The sequence below is a fragment of the Mesoplodon densirostris genome, chromosome 8 (assembly GCF_025265405.1).
Source record: "Mesoplodon densirostris isolate mMesDen1 chromosome 8, mMesDen1 primary haplotype, whole genome shotgun sequence".
NCBI lineage: Eukaryota > Metazoa > Chordata > Mammalia > Artiodactyla > Ziphiidae > Mesoplodon > Mesoplodon densirostris.
The window spans coordinates 94,331,765-94,353,244 of NC_082668.1; the positions used below are offsets into that span (position 1 = coordinate 94,331,765).

At 35.7% G+C, this 21,480-nt stretch overlaps 1 protein-coding gene across 1 annotated transcript in view; it reads left to right on the plus strand.

Annotated features, from left to right (window-relative positions):
• The window catches only part of MTX2 (metaxin 2), a 63,764-nt gene extending 53,347 nt beyond the window's left edge, over nt 1–10,417 (plus strand). Inside the window, exons 9-10 of the mRNA XM_060106454.1 lie at nt 379–455; nt 10,069–10,417. Of these exons, the coding sequence (XP_059962437.1) occupies nt 379–455; nt 10,069–10,243 (252 nt within the window). The 3' untranslated portion in view covers nt 10,244–10,417. The remainder of the gene's footprint in view (nt 1–378; nt 456–10,068) is intronic.
• The last annotated feature ends 11,063 nt before the right edge of the window (nt 10,418–21,480 follow it).

A 21,480-nucleotide genomic window follows, 5' to 3' on the forward strand; every position in this document is an offset into this window, starting at 1 on the left:
CTCATGGTAGGTCAGCAGTGTCATCTTTATGAAGCAGATTTTTTAATACATGTGAAGTCATTTGATTATATGGATTCAGGAAAACATTTTTGTAGGGAGTAGAGTTTTGAGAAAAAAACTTTCTTGATCATAATCCTTATAAGTAACTTAAATGTACTTGTATTTAAAGGAAATTTGCTCTCAAATTTTCTTCCTGTTTCTTGTATAGAAATTATTACGTATGTTCTCTATGTGGTCTATAGTCTGATTTAAATATACTATAAATGGTTACCTAAATTTATATTTTTATTATAAACTATGATACATATTAAGTTTTAGACACATTTTATTGCTTTGCTAATTTAAATATTTTTCTCTGGGGTCTGTTGCTTGTGTTAGGTCTTAGAAGATGTAGACCAGTGCTGTCAAGCTCTTTCTCAAAGACTGGGAACACAACCGTATTTCTTCAATAAGCAGTAAGAATTTATTCTTTTTAGTTAGTTTCTTTTCTATATTATTATTTTATCATACATGTCGTATCAAACATTTTATCATAGAGGAATTGTTTTATCAAGAAATATTTATGAAAAGATTTAGTTATATTAAAGTTCATTTTTGCATTCATTAACCATTTAATTTCTTGGGTGTCAGGCATAGCACTAGCTTCTGGGAGACCAAGATTTCTAAAATGCAGTGCTAGCTATTAAGAATTTTCTCCTGAGGGAAGACAATGTAAACCAGTCATTATTGTATGATATCATAGAGGTTCTACTAGAGGTAGTTCAAGGTGCTTTGTATGGAACTATGACATCTTAACAAAATCTGAGCTTGCAAACTACTATTAAAACATGAAGTGTAGCCATACCTGTCTGTATAGGATGATACCCTGAGGACTAGAAAAGTGAATAAAACTAAACTGTAAAAAATACTGTTGGATGGACAAGCGTTATTTGAACTTTTCTTTTAAAATTTAATGAAAATATTTGTAAAGCATAGAAATAATTGTGAAGGATATAGATAAATATATGTATGTGTATATATGTAAATTGAGTAATTCATGTTTTATTAAGACAGAATTTTTTTGTAATTTGGAAAATAATATTTAACGTAGGCAAAGAATGAATTTTCCTTTTTTTTTTAAAGTTACAATTTTAGTATATCAGAGTCAGCTATCCTGTGATCCAGTTTAAGATGGGTTTAAATTAGCAGTTTAACCTCATTGGTTTGCTTAGAATTCTAATCTTTTCTTGGCTTTTTATCTTTTTATCTTCTAATCTTTTTATCTCTCTTAAGAGAGATAAAAGTGTCTTGACTTTTAGATTGATTTTTTTTTTTTTTTTTGTGGTACGCGGGCCTCTCACTGCTGTGGCCTCTCCCGTTGCGGAGCACAGGCTCCGGACACGCAGGCTCAACGGCCATGGCTCACGGGCCCAGCCTAGATTGATAATTTTTTAAAAGGTTCATTTACTATTATATATTACATCTTCATAGGCATTCATCTATAGCTATATCAAACATCTTTTGGTAGAGATATTAATATTTGTAGCAAAAATGACTATCATGATAGCTTGGAAATATTAAAGTTATATTAATGTATGTGCTATATAACTGATATTAAAATAAAATTGGGCTCTGTTGATCTTTGAAGCAGAAAGGTCATAGAGTTCAAACCATGAAATCCTGGTAGGTAAAGTTTCTACAGCTATGTTCTTATTTCTAGTGATGTTTTCTATGCTGATTCTAGTTGTTCAGTCTCTAATACAAAAGAAAGGTATCAAAATGTTAGTATTATGTAGTCCCCTTTCTTTCTGATATAGGAATTCTTAGGAGCTGAAAAGCTCAGAAGGGGTGCATTTTATTGTTTGAAGTGCATCACTCTGTTTTAGGAGTTAGTTTTGTTATGCACCCTGTCTCCATGGGAAGCCAGGATAATAGATCTAACTTATTTTTCTCCTCATTGAAACTCAGTGTCAAAGAGTTAGTAACCAGGTATCATTTGGCATGTGATTCAGTGGAAATATCAAAAAATTTTTTTCTTCATAAGGGTATAATTATTATTTTTAACAACTTTATTGGAGTATAATTGCTTTACAATGGTGTGTTAGTTTCTGCTTTATAACAAAGTGAATCAGCTATACATATACATATATCCCCATATCTCCTCACTCTTGCATCTCCCTCCCATCTTCCCTATCCCACCCCTCTAGGTGGTCACAAAGCACCGAGCTATTTTACACTACCAAATGTAAAATAGATAGCTAGTAGGAAGCAACTGCATAGCCCAGGGAGATCAGCTCGGGTATAATTATTTTTAAACTTGTAATGAAAAATTCAAGATTTAGAATAGGTACAAAAACAATTGAGAAACTGTTGAACTGGTATTAAGATGTAGGTTTTTGAAATAATTTTACCTTATATGAGACTTAGATACACATTTTTATGATTGAAGTATAGAATAGTTTCCATTTTTAATTTTAATTTTACCCAGTTGTTTAATACTAAAATTTATTTCCCTGTGTATCCTCTCCTTACCCACTAAAATTAGAATCAGCTTTTCTTCTAGCTTACCTACTAGACGTGTTGAGAGGCCTCATGAAAGAAACTCAGTAGCTTTCCTTGATGAGAGAAAGGGAAAGATAGTTGAGGGAGATCTTGCAGCAAGAATAGTAATTGGGAAAAGAGGACAAAGAAGCTAAATGGTGGAAAGGAAAAAGGAAAGTGAATTTGAAAAAAATCAGAAATAATACAAAGTAGATACTAACAATTGTCCTTTTTATCCTTCATAATATATAGTTGGTAGCTTTTAAATATTTAAATCATATTTCTAAAATGCAACTCAAACAAAATCTGTGTTATCTGTTGTATGTGTGATCTTGCTGATGTGATATCTGTTAAGACACCTATACAAAGACTGGGTAATTTATTCCCTTTCACCTGGTGAGTGGATTTGGAATAAAAAACTAAAACTTTTCTTGAAGTGATATTTTCATGTTACCTTTTTAATAAAGGGGAAGAAGAAGAAAAAAATAATTTTTCTAAATGTAATCAGGATAGAAAGAGTTAATACTACTCCAAAGCATTTATGAGCTCCTTGAGGGTTTGTGTTTTCCAAACAAAACCTGTTAGAGGAAGCTCAGTAAATATTGGTTAAGACTAGATTAAATTGAATGAGAAATTGGAAAAGGAGTTAGGTTTGAAAAAGAAAAAATACTGCTATTAACCATTAAGTAAATGGTAAAATTTGAAAATATACCTTCATATACTGATAGGAAGGTATTTTGAAGAAATGATGCAAAAATTATACTTGGGAACCTTAAGAAAAATTTCAGGGGGTAATGGGATTTCACTGAAGTTTATTCAATTGAGAAATCACTAGTTAAGAAAATTAAGGGGAAATTGCTCAAAATATCCAAAAGCAAAATATAGCAAAGTTGATGGCAAGGGGCTTGATTTACAAATTTGAATGATAGTCCTAAAGATCAGTGATTGATATATAAAGAAAGGATATGTAGATTGTTTCTGTTAGTATGAAGAAATGACAAGTTAGTAGTATAGTGGGAAAGAAAAATTAGGGAACATTCAGACAAAATTAATGTTTTTGAAACTAGACTGTGAAACGTATCAGAAAGAGAGAAAGAAATGTGGAACCATAATAATTGAAGAAAATGAAAAAGATAAGTACAAAAAAATTTTTAGTGGGAAAGGTTAGGAAAACATTCGCATTTTATGGTACTGTTTTTATTTTGATATTCAAATGAAAGAATAGTAGATAATCGGTGGATGTTAGCTGAACCTATTGTGGCAACAATTTTACAATATATGTAATTATGTAAATCAAACCATCATGTTCTACACCTTAAACTTATACAGTGATGTATGTTAATTATTTGTCAATAAAACTGGAAAAAAAAAGAATAGTAGGTAACCAACAGAAATGTGGAAAGAATGATAATGCAAGATGAGAAGGCAATAATGTGAAAGACGTTGAAGGTCTTAGGAGGAGAGTTGCTATCTATATCCAAATTACAATCTACAAACTACTTAGTAAGCAGAAGGGTGGAAATGTTATGTTTTCTCTCCATATTGTATAGAAAAGGTAATTAAAACTGGAGGTACATGAAATCTTGGCTTGATTAAATAATTCAGTGGAAGTATTGGCTAAAGTGTAATTTTTTGTCCTTGTCTCTCATAGGAGTTGCAAATATTTTTCTGAGCTTATTGCTTTTTTAAAAAGTCAGGTTTATTGTGGCATAATTTACAAAAAGTAAAATTGACGCTTTTATGTGTATAGTTCTGTGAGTTTTAGCAGTGGTATACAGTTGTGTCCCCACTACCACAGTGTACTTTTTTTTTTTTTAATTTATTTTTGGCTGTGTTGAGTCTTTGTTGCTGCGTGCGGGCTTTCTCTAGTTGGGGCGATTGGGGGGCTACTCTTTGTTGCGGTGTGTGGGCTTCTCATTGCAGTGGTTTCTCTTGTTGCAGAGCACGGGCTCTAGGCGCGTGGGCTTCAGTAGTTGTGGCACGCGGGCTCAGTAGTTGTGGCTCATGGGCTCTAGAGCGCAGGCTCAGTAGTTCTGGCGCACAGCCTTAGTTGCTCCGCGGCATGTGGGATCCTCCCGGACCAGGGCTCGAACCTGTGTTCCCTGCATTGGCAGGTGGATTCCTAACCACTGCGCCACCAGGGAAGCCCACAGTGTACTTTTTAAAAAGAAAGAATTGTGGGAATTGATAACATATATGTCAGAGTCAACTAATATAAGTAGTTGCTGAAATTTGTAAGCATTACAAAAAATATGCATTAAGTTATGTGTGTGTTTTGTTTGATTTAGTGTAGTGTATTCTACTTCCTGTTAGATGTTCTAAAAGTAATTTGTCACGAAGTTGCTATCTTTAGGTAACATAAGATCAGTTTTTGTATGCTCATTACCCTACATAATTCAGCACCTTTTGAGTTATGTGGATGTATATTTGAAGCAAATAATACTTTGACCACTTCAGGGGTACTTCTAGACTACTCTGGTTTGAACATACCTTCATACCTGAGCTCATTCAGAACCTTCACTTATTGATAAAAGATGCCCATCTACCCTACTGGAAGCTGCATCAGAGAATATATTCACCTTTTTTTAGGCTCTAGTATAAGAAGCAGAGGGTAGTTAATCCTAAATAAGGATTAAGGAAATAAATCCTAAATTGGTAAGATACACGTTTTAAGAAATATGTTTAGGGATCTGGAAGAGTTGGTGTTTATATTACTTCTCACAAAGTGCCTCAGCTCAATATTTATCCACCTTCTACATCCTTGGTTTTTTTCAGGTATCCATTTGTTATTGATTCTTCATCTGTAATGCTAGGATCATGGTGCTATTAAGTCCCAGGACACTTGTGATTTTTTTCAACTATCCTATTGACTGCCCTCTTAAACATGTCCATAAATTGCACATTTGACTTTGATTAGTACTTCATGAATGTGTCAAAAGAGGGAAGGCTTTGGAAGAATGTGAATAACTACTATTGAAAAATTAAATATCCTATACAACTTAGGCAGGATACTTTCTTTTCTCTTTCATGTATTCATTCAGCAAATAACCATTCAGTTCCATAGATACTCTGCTAAGAACTGGGGTTATAAAGATATATGCAGTGTTATCTTTAGAGAACTTAGAGTATAATAGGGGAAACATTAAGTAAACAGTTATAGTATGGTATGAGAAGTACTTCACCTTTTTATCGATTCATTAAACACATATTTATTGAGAACCTGCTTTGGGCCAGGCATTGTTCCAGGTGTTGGGAACACAGCAGGAAACAAGTAGACAATGTCCTGGTAGAAAGAGATAGACAGTTAATTAAAAACAAATATTAGATAGTTTTAAGTGCCATATAGAGAATTAAAATAGAATCACATCACAATCAGCGGCTATATGTCCACTTTAGATTGAGTGGTCAGGGGATGCTGACCACTCAAACTAAGATGTGACATTTAAGTTGTCTTCTGAAAAACAAGGAGGAGCCAGCAGTATGAAGTCAAGGGCAGGGTGTTCCAGGCAGCAGGAATAGTTGGGTCAAGGCCCTAAGATTGGCTAGAGTTTATGTTCAAATGGAAAAAGCAAAACCATTTATGGTTGTGTGTAGAAAATGGTAGGAGATGAGGCTGAAGAGGTAAGCAGGAGCCAGATCATCTAAGATTTGTATGTTTTGGATAAGGAGTTTGGCATGTTAGTGTAAGTGGAGTGGAAATTCATTCCAATGTTTTATGCTTGGAGGAGAGATAGATAAGTGGTGGCATTTTTGGTGGTTGTGTCTCACCAGGCTTGCTAATGGATATGGGAGGGTAAGAGAAAAAGAGGATTGAAGAGTAACTCAGATTTTTGGCTTGAACAGGTGGTGGGTAGTGGTGACTTTTATTTTGGGAAGATGAGGGGACAAGCAGGTTTGAGATGCTTATTCAACATTCAAGTGGAATTGTTATATAGGCCTTTGAATGTATGATTCTGGACTTTAGGGGAGAGACTCAGATTGGAGATAAATATTTTAGGAATTAGTGGCATGAAGAGATACAAAGCCATACAACTATTTATTTTTTATTTTTTATTTTTTTGCGGTACGTGGGCCTCTCACTGTTGTGGCCTCTCCCGTTGTGGAGCACAGGCTCTGGACGCGCAGGCTTAGCGGCCATGGCTCACGGGCCTAGCCGCTCCGCAGCATGTGGGATCTTCCCAGACCGGGGCACGAACCCGTGTCCCCTGCATCGGCAGGCAGACTCTTAACCACTGCGCCACCAGGGAAGCCCCATGAAACTATTAGAAGAAGTCATTCATCAGTGGCGATCAAGGCCACATAGCTAGTAAGTAACAGAATTAGGATTTGACGGACCCCCAAATCTATTTTGCCAAACCACATTACTGCAACATATTTTTACATTTTAGGTCGACTAATGTGCTTTCTCAGTAACTTTTTCACTGTAGGGCTGACAGCAATAATTAGTTCATAATAATGATGGTATTTTCTCCTTTTAGTAATATTGTACTAGTACAGTACAATGAGGGGGCTCAGGGTGCTGACCCTTTGCTGCAGCTGAAAATCCATGTATAACTTTACAGTCAGACCTCTGCATCTGTGGTTCTGCATCTGCAGATTCAGTCAACCCTGGATTGTGTAGTATTATAGTACGTATTTATTGAAAAAAACCTGCGTGTAAGTGGACCTTCACAGTTCAAATCAGTATTTTTTTAAAATTAATTAATTTATTTTTGGCTGCGTTGGGTCTTTGTCGCTACGCACAGGCTTTCTCTAGTTGCAGCGAGTGGGGGCTACTCTTTGTTGCAGTGTGCGGGCTTCTCATTGTGGTGGCTTCTCTTGCTGTGGAGCACGGGCTCAGTAGTTGTGGCTCACGGCTCTAGAGCGCAGGCTCAGAGAGGCGTGGTGCACGGGCTTAGTTGTGGCGCACGGGCTTAGTTGCTCCGCGGCATGTGAGATCCTCCCAGACAAGGGCTCGAACCCGTGTCCCCTGCATTGGCAGGTAGATTCTTAACCGCTGCGCCACCAGGGCAGCCCTCAAACCAGTGTTGTTCAAGGGTCTACTGTAATTATTTTAACGTAATATAGATTGGTGATGTCCCATTTATAGACCGTTAGTAGCAAGGTAGATAAATTTAATCTTTTTGTTAGTAATATATAATTAAAGGGAAAAAACATAGAAAAAATTTTGTTGAAGCCATTCTTACATCTCCTTCAGAAAGCTAAGTTTACTTTTAAAATGGTAAAATTAAAATTAAATCATGTAATATGATGATCAGGTAATCAGGTATCATTCTGTTTTCCTAGCACCACAGTGAAATCCTCTGCTTTGACAGCATTTTGGTTATGCAGCTACAAAAGCACTTACTAAATTGTGTAGTGGTAATTTATGTCTTATGTCCATGTCTTAGAATATCTTTCTTGCTTTTATATCTTTAGCATCTGGCATAATTCCTGGCACACTGGAGACCTGTTGTATATATTTAGTGAATAAATCAATGAATAAGATGAATATGATCATTTACACCAATATTATTATTATTTTAAGGTTACATACTATATAATTCCATTTGTATGACATTCTTTTTTTTTACACCAATATTATTTTAACACAGTTAAATGATGCTATTTAAAAAAACAAGTCACTTTTCACAGAACTGGAACAAAAAATTTCACAATTTGTATGGAAACACAAAAGACCCCGAATAGCCAAAGCAATCTTGAGAACGAAAAATGGAGCTGGAGGAATCAGGCTCCCTGACTTCAGACTGTACTACAAAGTTACAGTAATCAAGATAGTATGGTACTGGCGCAAAAACAGAAAGATAGATCAATGGAACAGGATAGAAAGCCCAGAGATAAACCCACGCACATATGGTCACCTTATCTTTGATAAAGGAGGCAGGAATGTACAGTGGAGAAAGGACAGCCTCTTCAATAAGTGGTGCTGGGAAAACTGGACAGGGACATGTAAAAGTATGAGATTAGATCACTCCCTAACACCATACATACACAAAAATAAGCTCAAAATGGATTAAAGACCTAAATGTAAGGCCAGAAACTATCAAATTCTTAGAGGAAAATATAGGCAGAACACTCTATGACATAAATCACAGCAAGATCCTTTTGGACCCACCTCCTAGAGAAATGGAAATAAGAACAAAAATAAACAAATGGGACCTAATGAAACTTAAAAGCTTTTGCACGGCAAAGGAAACCATAAACAGGACCAAAAGTCAGCCCTCAGAATGGGAGAAAATATTTGCAAATGAAGCAACTGACAAAGGATTAATCTCCAAAATTTATAAGCAGCTCATGCAGCTCAATAACAAAAAAAACAAACAACCCAATCCAAAAATGGGCAGAAGACCTAAATAGACATTTCTCCAAAGAAGTTATACAGACTGCCAACAAACACATGAAAGAATGCTCAACATCATTAATCATTAGAGAATTGCAAATCAAAACTACAATGAGATATCATCTCACACCAGTCAGAATGGCCATCATCAAAAAATCTAGAAACAATAAATGCTGGAGAGGGTGTGGAGAAAAGGGAACACTCTTGCACTGCTGGTGGGAATGTGACTTGATGCAGCCACTATGGAGAACAGTATGGAGGTTCCTTAAAAAGCTACAAATAGAGCTACCATATGACCCAGCAATCCCACTACTGGACATATACCCTGAGAAAACCATAATTCAAAAAGAGTCATGTACCACAATGTTCATTGCAGCTCTATTTACAATAGCCCGGAGATGGAAACAACCTAAGTGTCCATCATCAGATGAATGGATAAAGATGTGGCACGTATATACAATGGAATATAACTCAGCCATAAAAAGAAACGAAATTGAGCCATTTGTAATGAGGTGGATAGACCTAGAGTCTGTCATACAGAGTGAAGTAAGTCAGAAAGAGAAAGACAAATACCATATGTTAACACATATATATGGAATTTAAGAAAAAAAATGTCATGAAGAACCTAGGGGTAAGACAGGAATAAAGTCACAGACCTACTAGAGAATGGACTTGAGGATATGGGGAGGGGGAAGGGTAAGCTGTGACAAAGCGAGAGAGAGGCATGGACATATATACACTACCAACATAAGGTAGATAACTAGTGGGAAGCAGCCGCGTAGCACAGGGAGATCAGATCAGTGCTGTGTGACCGCCTGGAGGGGTGGGATAGGGAGGGTGGGAGGGAGGGAGACGCAAGAGGGAAGGGATATGGGAACAGATGTATATGTATAACTGATTCACTTTGTTATAAAGCAGAAACCAACACACCATTGTGAAGCAATTATACTCCAGTAAAGTTGTAAGAAAAAAAAAAAAGCAAGTCACACAACTAGCAAATCATAGTTTAAAAGATCTTTTTTTCTTTCATATCTTATAACAGAAACTGCAATAAAATAGAATAAATTCTATCAAGTCGGGGTAGGATTTATTGCTTACATGACTTTTTTTCTTTTAAATAGATGAATAAAGTGTTTAAAAAATAGTATATAGTCTACCATACAAGTTAAACACTGTTCATGTTACTCTCATTTCTGCTTTTGTCTTAGGCCTACTGAATTAGATGCACTGGTATTTGGCCATCTCTACACCATTCTTACTACACAGTTGACCAATGATGAACTTTCTGAGAAGGTGAAAAACTATAGCAACCTTCTTGCTTTCTGTAGAAGAATCGAACAACACTATTTTGGTAAAGTCAGCTCATCCATCAGATTGTCTTAGGGTTATGTGTTAATTATTATTTATAAAAAGTTTAACTTTTGAAATATATGTTACTTGAATAATGTAATAGATAATGGTATCAGAATTTTAAAACCAAAAATACTGCTTTTCACAACCTCAAAACAAATTACTTAATGTATCATATACGTGTACCTTATACTGCTATTTGTGTATACATTAAAATAATTTTGAATGATTTCATTTGATATGTTGTATTCTATATCTTGAAATTTTTGGTTTATTTGACACATGTATGCATATAAAAATAAAGCTCAAACAACTGTGTGGCCAGTGTATTTACTTTCTTTCCATCTTTCTGAAAGCTACTCTCTGAGCTTTATATATGGAATAAACAGTGTCTTTTCTTTTTTTTTTTTTTTTTTTTTTTTTTTTTTTTTTTTTTTTTTTCGGTATGCGGGCCTCTCACTGTTGTGGCCTCCCCCGTCGCAGAGCACAGGCTCCGGACGCGCGGTATGCGGGCCTCTCACTGCTGTGGCCTCCCCCGTTGCGGAGCACAGGCTCCGGACGCGCAGGCTCAGCGGCCATGGCTCACGGGCCCAGCCGCTCCGCGGCATATGGGATCCTCCCAGACCGGGGCACGAACCCGTATCCCCTGCATCGGCAGGCGGACTCTCAACCACTTGCGCCACCAGGGAGGCCCAACAGTGTCTTTTCTAAGGCAATAATTTGTATTCCATACTCCCAAGATTACTTTGCTAGATGTAATGCATGGTAAACCTGGTCATGGGAAGAATGTTCTTAACAGTGAGGACTTAGAAAATGCGCATGATTACAAAGTGATTAAATCCTGGAACAGATTACCATTTAAGAGCATTTTTCTTATCTAAACTTTATTGAACTTAAAAACATTTTATCAGAGCAGCTATAATTTACATTTGATAAAGGGATAAGTTTCAAGGACCTTATTTTTTTGAAACTTCTTTTTGGAGAAAATAATACTTTAATAATGCTGTTTTATTCCTTTTGTGGGGAAGGGAGGATAGATTTCACAGAAGTATCAATTTATACATAAGCATAAAAGATTATATGCTGTATTTCTTTCAATTTTTCTAATATTTTATGTAAAGCCAGGGATGCTATAAAAGAGTCAGATGTACAAATAATTTCTTGAAAATGTGTAGAATAGTAGTACTTCTATATTCCTTTTTATGTACCAGACATTTTAACTCATTTAATCCTTACAAAAACTATGAAGGTTGTTATTCCCAGTTCACAGAGGAGGAAATGGAGACACAAAATGGGTAATACCTTGCCCAAGGTCATAGGGTTAGTAAGTGGTAGAGTTGGAATACAAACCTAGGCGTCTGGCATCTGTTTGGCTTTTAAAGAACACTACATTTTTTTTTTTTAAAGATTATAGATTTATATCTTATAAGGGATGAATTAGGTTCTCCTTAGCCCAAGTCCCACATAAACTTTGGGTACTCCCTTTTGACTATAGTGCTATTATTATAGCTTTCCTGAACTAATTTTGTAATTTGTTTTATTATTAAAATAAAAAATTCCAAGTTACCTTTGCTTTTGTACAATTTTTATGACAGTTTTTTTTGGTATGTATTTTTGTATGCTTGTTTTATACTGAATGATGCTCTTTTAATAATGCCATAACATTCATTTCATAGAACAAGTACCTTCTGTACTCAGTATATAAAATCTAGAGTTTTTTCTTTGAGCTTTTTGGATATAAAGATATTACAACAACATGGGCCCTGATATTTTAATCTTAATCATTACAACTGGCTGTATTATCTTAATACGAGAAACATTGGCAGACAATGGTTGTTTATTCCAAGTTGAGATATTTACTCTTATTTAAGACTTACTGACTATGGATCACTTTGACAGAGGTCTTGTTTTTTTCTAGTGTTGAGTGAATCACCATCAAAACAGAATGCCTTAAAAAGTAGAAACCTTGACATTCAGTTATGGTTATTTAATACCTGCTTTTATCTTTTAAATTTGGGTCCATCAAGCCAAGTCACAGTAGCTAAAAATTATCACTGAAAAGCTAGTTTGCTGACCAAAGAGTTAAAGGTTTTGCTGCCAAAACACTTAGGTGTGTACTGAATTTTAAAGTAAGTAGCATGATTCCTTATTTAAATTAAAATTTAAGTCATAATTAGTGAGAAACTTTATATCAAGATGGATATAGTCTATCCTGTCATTTGATGACTTCTGAATGATGTACGTTGTTGGGTTTAAAATAACTACAGTCATCCAGGACCTCCCAAAAATATCAAAATCTTTGGATGCTTAAGTCCCTCATATAAAATGGTACAGTATTTGCAATAACCTACACACATTCTCCCATATACTTTAAATCATCTCTAGATGACTTATAATAACTCATACAATGTAAATGCCATGTAAATAGTTGTAAACACAATGTAAATAGTTGCTGGTGCGAGGCAAATTCAAGTTTTGCTTTTTTGGAACTTCCTGTTTTTTTGTTTTTTTTTTTAATATTTTAGGTACACAGTTGGTTGAATCTGCCGATGTGGAAATTGCAGATATGGAGGACCAACTGTATCTTCTATAAAACTCTTTAGAAGCCCAACTTGTTACTTTTTTAATTGATTTGAATGTTGAATGAGTAGATATTGTATTAATTCATTTGGATCCCTAAATCCAGGAAAAGGAGAAATTATAAAATATGTCAATCTAAGAGACTAATATATTTTGATACTTTTTTGATGAATAGATAACAAGTAGCTTTCTTACTGTTGTTTATGATTGTCATTGAGTGAGAATGGGTAAAAAGCAGTTGTACATTGAGATATTTCAAGATACTACATTCTAAAGTAAAATTTAAGATGATATAATTTTTTGCACTTATTTTACTTTCTTGTTTTAAAGTATTACAACCAGTTGCTTCTTATGAGATTATTTGTAAATTTCATTGAGTCAAAAGGAAATATTAAAAAGTTTGATTATATCTAGATTGATAGAAATATTTTCCTAATCTATTTTTAAGTTCCTAAGAATTGGGATCGGATGTCTAGTTTTCTTTTTTTTTTACATTTTTATCAAATTATGGTAATTGAATTTGTCATAAGACTGTAGTAGAGTCTCTGGGTATTTCTCCTTTTTTTTGGCCATGCTGGCTTGTGAGATCTTAGTTCCCTGATCAGAGATTGAACCTGGGCCCTCAGTAGTGAAAGCACAGAGTCCTAACCACTGACCACCAGGGAATTCCCAGTCTCTGAGTATTTCGACTTAGTCTTGTTTTCTGTGAATAGAAATAATTTTATTTAATACTTTATAATCGGTAGGCCTTTTGCTTGTTTTGCCATATTGCAGTAGGACTTCCAGTACAGTGTTGAACAGGAGTAGTGAGAATGGATGTCTTTGCCTTATTCATGATCTTAGGAGGAAAGTATTCAGTCTTTCACCATTAAGTATAATTGTAGGTTTTTGTAGATGCCCGTTATCAGGTTGAGAAAATTTCTGTTTCTAGTTTGCTCAGAGTTTGTGTGTGTGTGTGTGTGTGTGTGTGTGTGTGTGTGTTTAAATCATGAATGAATGGTGTATTTTATCAGAAGCTTTTTCCATATCTGTTGAGGTGATTATATGTATTTTTTCCTTTAGACTATAGAAATGGTGAGTTATGTAATTGATTTTCAAATGTTCAATCAACATTAGTTTCCTGGGATAAACCCCATATTGTCATGATGTATTACTCTTTTTTATATATTGTTGGATTTGATTTCCTAGTATTTTGTTAATGATTTTTGTTTCCATATTCATGTGGCATGTTGGTCTTTGGCTTTCTTGTAATGCTTTTTTCTGGGTTTGGTATCAGGTTATTGCTGGTCTCATTAAATGAGTTAGGAAGTATTCCTTTCTCTTCTATACTCTGGAGTTTAGATTTGGTACTATTTCTTCCTTGAATGTTTGGTAGAATTTACCAATGCAGCTAACTAGGCCTGAAGGTTTCTTTGTTGGAAGATTTTAAGCTAAACATTTTTATTTACTAAATAAATTTAGGACTATTCAGATCATCTGTTTCTTCTTGAATGAGCTTTGGCATGTGCCTTTCAAAGAATTTATTTTCTCTAAGTTGTTGAATTTATGGGAATAGAGTTGTTCTTGGTATTCCATTTTTATCCTTTCTGTACCTGTAGTGATGTCCCTTCTTTTCTTCTTCATATTTGTAATTTTTATCTTCTCTTTTTCTTGGTCAGTCTGTGCTAGGTTTATCAATTTTTATTGATCAGCCCCCTCCCCAATCCAGCTTTTGGTTTCATTGATTTTTCTCTGTAGTTTTGTTATTCTCATTTTCTTCTGTACCCTTATTATTATTTCCTTCCTTCTTGCTTTGAGTTTAACTTGCTCTACATTTTATAGTTTTTAAATATAGAAGCATAGACTAATTCAAAGCTTTCCTTTCTAATATAAGCATCAATGCTATAAATTGCCCTCAAAGCACTGCTTGGAGGGAATTTTGAAATGCCATGCTTTTATTTTCATTTGGTTCAAAATATTTTCTCATTCCCTTGTGATTTCTTCTTTGACCCATGGGCTATTTGTAAGTGTATTCTTTAATTTGAAAATACTTGAGGATTTCCCAGATATCTATTATTGATTTCTTAGTTTAATTCTATTGTATTTCTAGAACATATTTTATATTTCAGTTCGTTTAAATTTGTTAATATTTGCATTATGGTCCAGCGTATGGTTTATCTTGGTGAATGTTCCATGTGTAATTGAAAAGAGTGTGCATTTTTCTGTTATTGTATGGAGAATTCTATATATGTTAAGCTCATCTAATTGGTTCGTAGTGTTGCTCAGGTCTTTTATATCCTTATTAATTTTCTGCCTACTTGTTCTACATTGCTGAGAGAGGGGTGTTGAATTGTGGCTTTTTTCCCCCTCCTTTTATTTCTATCAGTTTGCTTCATGCATTTTGAAGATCTTTTGTTAGGTATATATATATTTGGGATTATTATTTCTTCTTGAAAAATTGATCCCTTCATTGATATATACTGTCCTTCTTTATTCCTGGTAATATTTCTTGCTCTGAAATTATTTGTCTGATATTAATTTAGTTATTTCAGTTAATTTAGTTATTTGATATAGCTACTCAGTTTTTCTTTAAAGTTTGCAAGTCTATATATATCTTATCATTTTTCTTTTAGCCTTCTTACATAGTTAAAAACATTTTTTTTCTTATAAACAGCTTAGAATTGGATCTTGGATTACCTGAAAATTTCCTTTTAATTGATGTGTTTAAGGTGTTAACATTTAATGTAATTATTTTTTTTGTGTGTGTGTGTGTGGTACACGGGCCTCTCACTGTTGTGGCCTCTCCCGTTGCGGAGCACAGGCTCCGGACGCGCAGGCTCAGCGGCCATGGCTCATGGGCCCAGCCGCTCCGCAGCACGTGGGATCTTCCCGGACCGGGGCACGAACCCGCGTTCCCTGAATCGGCAGGCAGACTCTCAACCACTGCGCCACCAGGGAAGCCCTAATGTAATTATTGATGAAAATGGGTTAAAATATATCGTTGTGCCAGATATTTTCTATTTGCTTTTATTCTGTTTCTTTTAATTCTTTCTTCTTTCTTTTGGATTGATTGAGGTGTTTTGTAAAATGAGGCCATTTTATCCCCACTATTGGCTTATTATTTATACCTTAATATTTTTTTTGGTAGTGATTACCCATGGTTTACAATATATATCTTTAATCAGAGCCTGTGTTCAAATAGTGTATACTGCTTTACTCCCAGTCTGTGGCTTGTCTTTTCGTTTTCTCAATGGTGTCTTTGGGAGAGCAGAAATTTTTAATTTTGATGAAGTCAGTTTATCATGTCTTTCTGGATTATGCTTTTGTTGTTATATCTAAGAAATCTTTGCCTAATCCAAAGTCCTAAAGATTTTCTTCCATGTTTCTTTTAAAAGTTATATTGTTTTAGCTCTTATATCATTTAAATCTGTGATCCATATTGAGTTAATTTTAATGGGGTGAGGTAAGAGTCTTAAGTGTTTTCTGGAGTGTTTTTGCATGTGGATATACAACTGATTTGTTGATATATTTGTTTCATGTGAGAAATAGGGAAGAAGGATCCAGGTGGGGTTTTGTGCCTTTCCTGTAATTGCTGCTGTTCTCCTTTCCAGGGAACCACATGGGACACTTTCTTGGATTCCCACCATGTCTCCCGTTTGGGTTTTTTTTGTGTGTGTGTGAACTTCCTGTGAATTCCTTCGAGAAGACCCTGTGAGTAAATGTGAATTCCTCTTTTCGTTTGTGGCCTCCAGGGTTTTGATAGGTTTTGTTAGCTCACACTCAGCCTTTAGCCATTAGTTTAAAATATTAGCTAAGTTCTTACTGTTGTCCAGTAGTGTCTGTCTCAGGTAAACAAGTGCTTATGTCCCTTTTCTCCTTAGATTTTGGGTTAGTTGGCTATGCAACCTCAGCTCTCTGCTGGGTTCAAGAACCAGGGTGAATTTGCAGATTGTATGGTGTTCGTCATTACTGTAAGGGAGGAAGCAATGCTCTTTTTAGCATTCTACATTCTAAAATGGGAAATCTGAGTTGCTTTTTATTTTTTGAATTTTATTTATATTTTATATAGCAGGTTCTTATTAGTTATTTATTTTATACATATTAGTGTATATATGTCAATCCCAATCTCCCAATTCATCCCACCACCCCTCCCCCCACTTTCCCCCCTTGCTGTCCATACGTTTGTTCTGTACATCTGTGTCTCTATTTCTGCTTTGCAAATGGGTTCATCTGTACCATTTTCTAGATTCCACATATATGCGTTAATATATGATATTTGTATTTCTCTTTCTGACTTCACTCTCTATATGAGTCTCTAGGTCCATCCACGTCTCTACAAATGACCCAGTTTTGTTCTTATTTATGGCTGAGTAATATTCCATTGTATATATGTGCCACATCTTCTTTATCCATTTGTCTGTCGATGGGCATTTAGGTTGCTTCCATGTCCTGGCTCTTGTAAATAGTGCTGCAATGAACATTGGGGTGCATATGTCTTTTTTTTTTTTTTTTTTTTTTTTTTTTGCTGTACGCAGGCCTCTCACTGCTGTGGCCTCTCCCGTTGCGGAGCACAGGCTCCGGACACACAGGCTCCGCGGCCATGGCTCGCGGGCCCAGCCGCTCTGCGGCATGTGGGATCTTCCGGGATCGGGGCACGAACCCGCGTCCCCTGCATCGGCAGGCGGACTCCCAACCACTGCGCCACCACGGAAGCCCGCATATGTCTTTTTGAATTACGGTTTTCTCTGGGTATATGCCCAGTAGTGGGATTGCTGGGTCATATGGTAATTCTATTTTTAGTTTTTTAAGGAACCTCCATACTGTTCTCCATAGTGGCTGTATCAATTTACATTCCCACCAACAGTGCAAGAGGGTTCCGTTTTCTCCACACCCTCTCCAGCATTTGTTGTTTGTAGATTTTCTGATGATGCCTATTCTAACCAGTGTGAGGTGATAACTCATTGTAGTTTTGATTTGCATTTCTCTAATAATTAGTGATGTTGAGCAGCTTTTCATGTGCCCCTTGACCATCTGTATCTCTTCTTTGGATAGATGTCTATTTAGGTCTTCTGCCCATTTTTTGATTGGGTTGTTTGTTTTCTTTAATATTGAGCTGCATGAGCCATTTATATATTTTGGAGATTAATCCTTTGTCCGTTGATTTGTTTGCAAATGTTTTCTCCCATTCTGAGGGTTGTCTTTTCATCTTGGTTATAGTTTCCTTTGCTGTGCAAAAGCTTTTAAGTTTCATTAGGTCCCATTTGTTTATTTTTGCTTTTATTTCTATTACTCTAGGAGGTGGGTCAAAAAAGATCTTGCTGTGATGTATGTCGAAGAGTGTTCTTCCTATGTTTTCCACTAAGAGTTTTATGGTGTCCGGTCTTAATAATCCATTTTGAGTTTATTTTTGTCTGTGGTGTTAGGGAGTGTTCTAAGTTCATTCTTTTATATGTAGCTGTCCAGTTTTCCCAGTTATTGAAGGGGCTGTCTTCATTGTATATCCTTGCCTCTTTTGTCATACATTAGTTGACTATAGGTATGTGGGTTTACCTCTGGGCTTTCTATCCTGTTCCATTTATCTATATTTCTGTTTTTGTGCCAGTACCATATTGTCTTGAATACTGTAGCTTTGTAGTAAGTCTGAAGTCAGGGAGTCTGGTTCCTCCAGTTCCGTTTTTTCCCCTCAAGATTGCTTTGGCTATTCAGGGTCTTTTGTGTCTCCATACATATTTTAAGATTTTTTGTTCTAGTTCTGTAAGAAATGCCATTGGTAATTTGATAGGGATTGCATTGAATCTGTAGATTGCTTTTGGTAGTATAGTCATTTTCAGAATATTGGTTCTTCCAATCCATGAACATGGTATATCTCTCCATCTGTTCACGTCATCTTTGATTTCTTTCATCAGTGTCTTATGGTTTTCTGAGTATAGGTCTTTTACCTCCTTAGGTAGGTCTATTCCTAGGTATTTTATTCTTTTTGTTGCAATGGTGAATGGGATTGTTTCCTTAATTTCTCTTTTCAATCTTTTGTTGTTAGTTTATAGGAATGCAAGAGACTTCTGTGCATTAATTTTGTATCCTCCAACTTTACCAAATTCATTGATTAGCTCTAGTAGTTTTCTGGTGGCATCTTTAGGATTCTCTATGTATAGTATCATGTCATCTGCACAAGTGACAGTTTTACTTCTTCTTTTCCAGTTTGTATTCCTTTTATTTCTGTTTCTTCTCTGATTGCCGTGGCTAGGACTTCCAAAACTATGTTGAATAATAGTGGTGAGAGTGGATAACCTTGTCATGTTCCTGATCTTAGAGGAAATGCTTTCAGTTTTTAACCATTGAGAATGGCATTTTCTGTGGGTTTGTCATATATGGCCTTTATTATGTTGAGAGGTAGGTTCCCTCTCTGCCCACTTTCTGGAGAGTTTTTATCATAAATGGTCTTGAATTTTGTCAAAAGCTTTTTCTGCACCTATTGAGATGATCATATGGTTTTTATTCTTCAATTTGTTAATATGGTGTATCACATTGATTGATTTGCATATATTGAAGAATCCTTGCATCCCTGGGATAAATCCCACTTGATCACGGTGAACGATCCTTTTAATGTGTTGTTGGATTGTGTTTGCTAGTATTTTGTTGAGGATTTTTGCATCTATATTCATCAGTGATATTGGTCTGTAATTTTCTTTTTTTGTAGTATCTCTGTCTGGTTTTGGTATCAGGGTGATGGTGGCCTCATAGAATGAGTTTGGGAGTGTTCCTTCCTCTGCAATTTTTTGGAAGAGTTTGAGAAGGATGGGTGTTAGCTCTTCTCTAAATGTTTGATAGAATTCACCTGTGAAGCCATCTGGTCCTGGACTTTTGTTTGTTGGAAGATTTTAAATCACAGTTTCAGTTTCATTACTTGTGATTGGTCTGTTCATATTTTCTGTTTCTTCCTGGTTCAGTCTTGGAAGGTTATTCCTTTCTAAGAATTTGTCCATTTCTTCCAGGTTGTCCATTTTATTGGCATAGAGTTGCTTGTAGTAGTCTCTTAGGATGCTTTGTATTTCTGCAGTGTCCATCGTTACTCCTCCTTTTTCTTTTCTAATTTTATTCGAGTCCTCTCCCTCTTTTTCTTGATGAGTCTGGCTAAAGGCTTATCCATTTTGTTTATCTTCTCAAAGAACCAGCTTTTAGTTTTATTGATCTTTGCTATTGTTTTGTTTTTATTTCATTTATTTCTGCTCTGATCTTTATGATTTCTTTCCTTCTACTAACTTTGGGTTTTGTTTGTTCTTCTTTCTCTAGTTCCTTTAGGTGTAAGGTTAGATTGTTTATTTGAGATTTTTCTTATTTCTTGAGGTAGGATTGTATTGCTATAAACTTTCCTCATAGAACTGCTTTTGCTGCATCCCATAGGTTTTGTCATGTTTCGTTGTCATTTGTCCCTAGGTATTTTTTGATTGTCTCTTTGATTTCTTCAGTGATCTCTTGGTTATTCAGTAACATATAGTTTAGCCTCCATGTGTTTGTGTTTTATACGTTTTTTTCCCTGTAATTGATTTCTAATCTCATAGCGATCTGGTAGGAAAAGATGCTTGATACGTTCAATTTTCTTAAATTTACTGAGGCTTGATTTGTGACCCAAGATGTGATTTATCCTGGAGAATGTTCCGTGTGCCTTTGAGAAGAAAGTGTAATCTGTTGTTTTCGGATGCAATGTCCTGTAAATATCAAATCTATCTTGTCTATTGTGTCACTTAAAGCGTGTGTTTCCTTATTAATTTTCTGTCTGGACGATCTGTCTGTTGGTGTAAGTGAGGTGTTAAAGTCCCCCACTATTATTGTGTTACTGTCAATTTCCTCTTTTAGAGCTTTTAGAATTTGCCTTATGGATTGAGGTACTCCTATGTTGGGTGCATATATATTTATAATTGTTATATCTTCTTCTTGGATTGATCCCTTGATCATTATGTAGTGTGCTTCCTTGTCTCTTGTAACATTATTTTAAAGTCTATTTTATCTCTTAAGAGTATTGCTACTCCAGCTTTCTTTTATTTCCATTTACATTGAATATCTTTCTCCATCCCCTGCAGTTTCAGTCTGTATCTGTCTCTAGGTCTGAAGTGGGTCTCTTGTAAACAGCATATATATGGGTCTAGTTTTTTTTTTTGTTTGTTTGTTTGTTTTTTGCGGTACACGGGCCTCTCACTGTTGTGGCCTCTCCCGTTGCAGAGCACAGGCTCTGGACATGGAGGCCAGCGGCCATGGCTCACGAGCCTAGCTGCTCCGCGGCATGTGGGATCTTCCCGGACCGGGGCACCAACCTGTGTCCCTGCATCGGCAGGTGGACTCTCAACCACTGCGCCACCAGGGAAGCCCTGGGTCTTGTTTTTGTATCCATTCAGTGAGCCTGTGTCTTTTGGTTGGAGTATTTAATCCATTCACATATAAGGTTCTTATCGATACGTATATTCCTGTTACCATTTTCTTAATTGTTTTGTGTTTGTTTTTGTAGGTCCTTTTCTTCTCTTGTGTTTCCCACTTAGAGAAGTTCCTTTAGCATTTGTTGTAAAACTGATTTGGTGGTGTTGAATTCTCTTAGCTTTTGCTTGTATGTAAAGCTTTTGATTTCTTTGTCAAATCTGAATGAGAACCTTGCTGGGTAGAGTAATCTTGGTTTTAGATTCTTCCCTTTCATCACTTTAAATATATTGTGCCAATCCCTT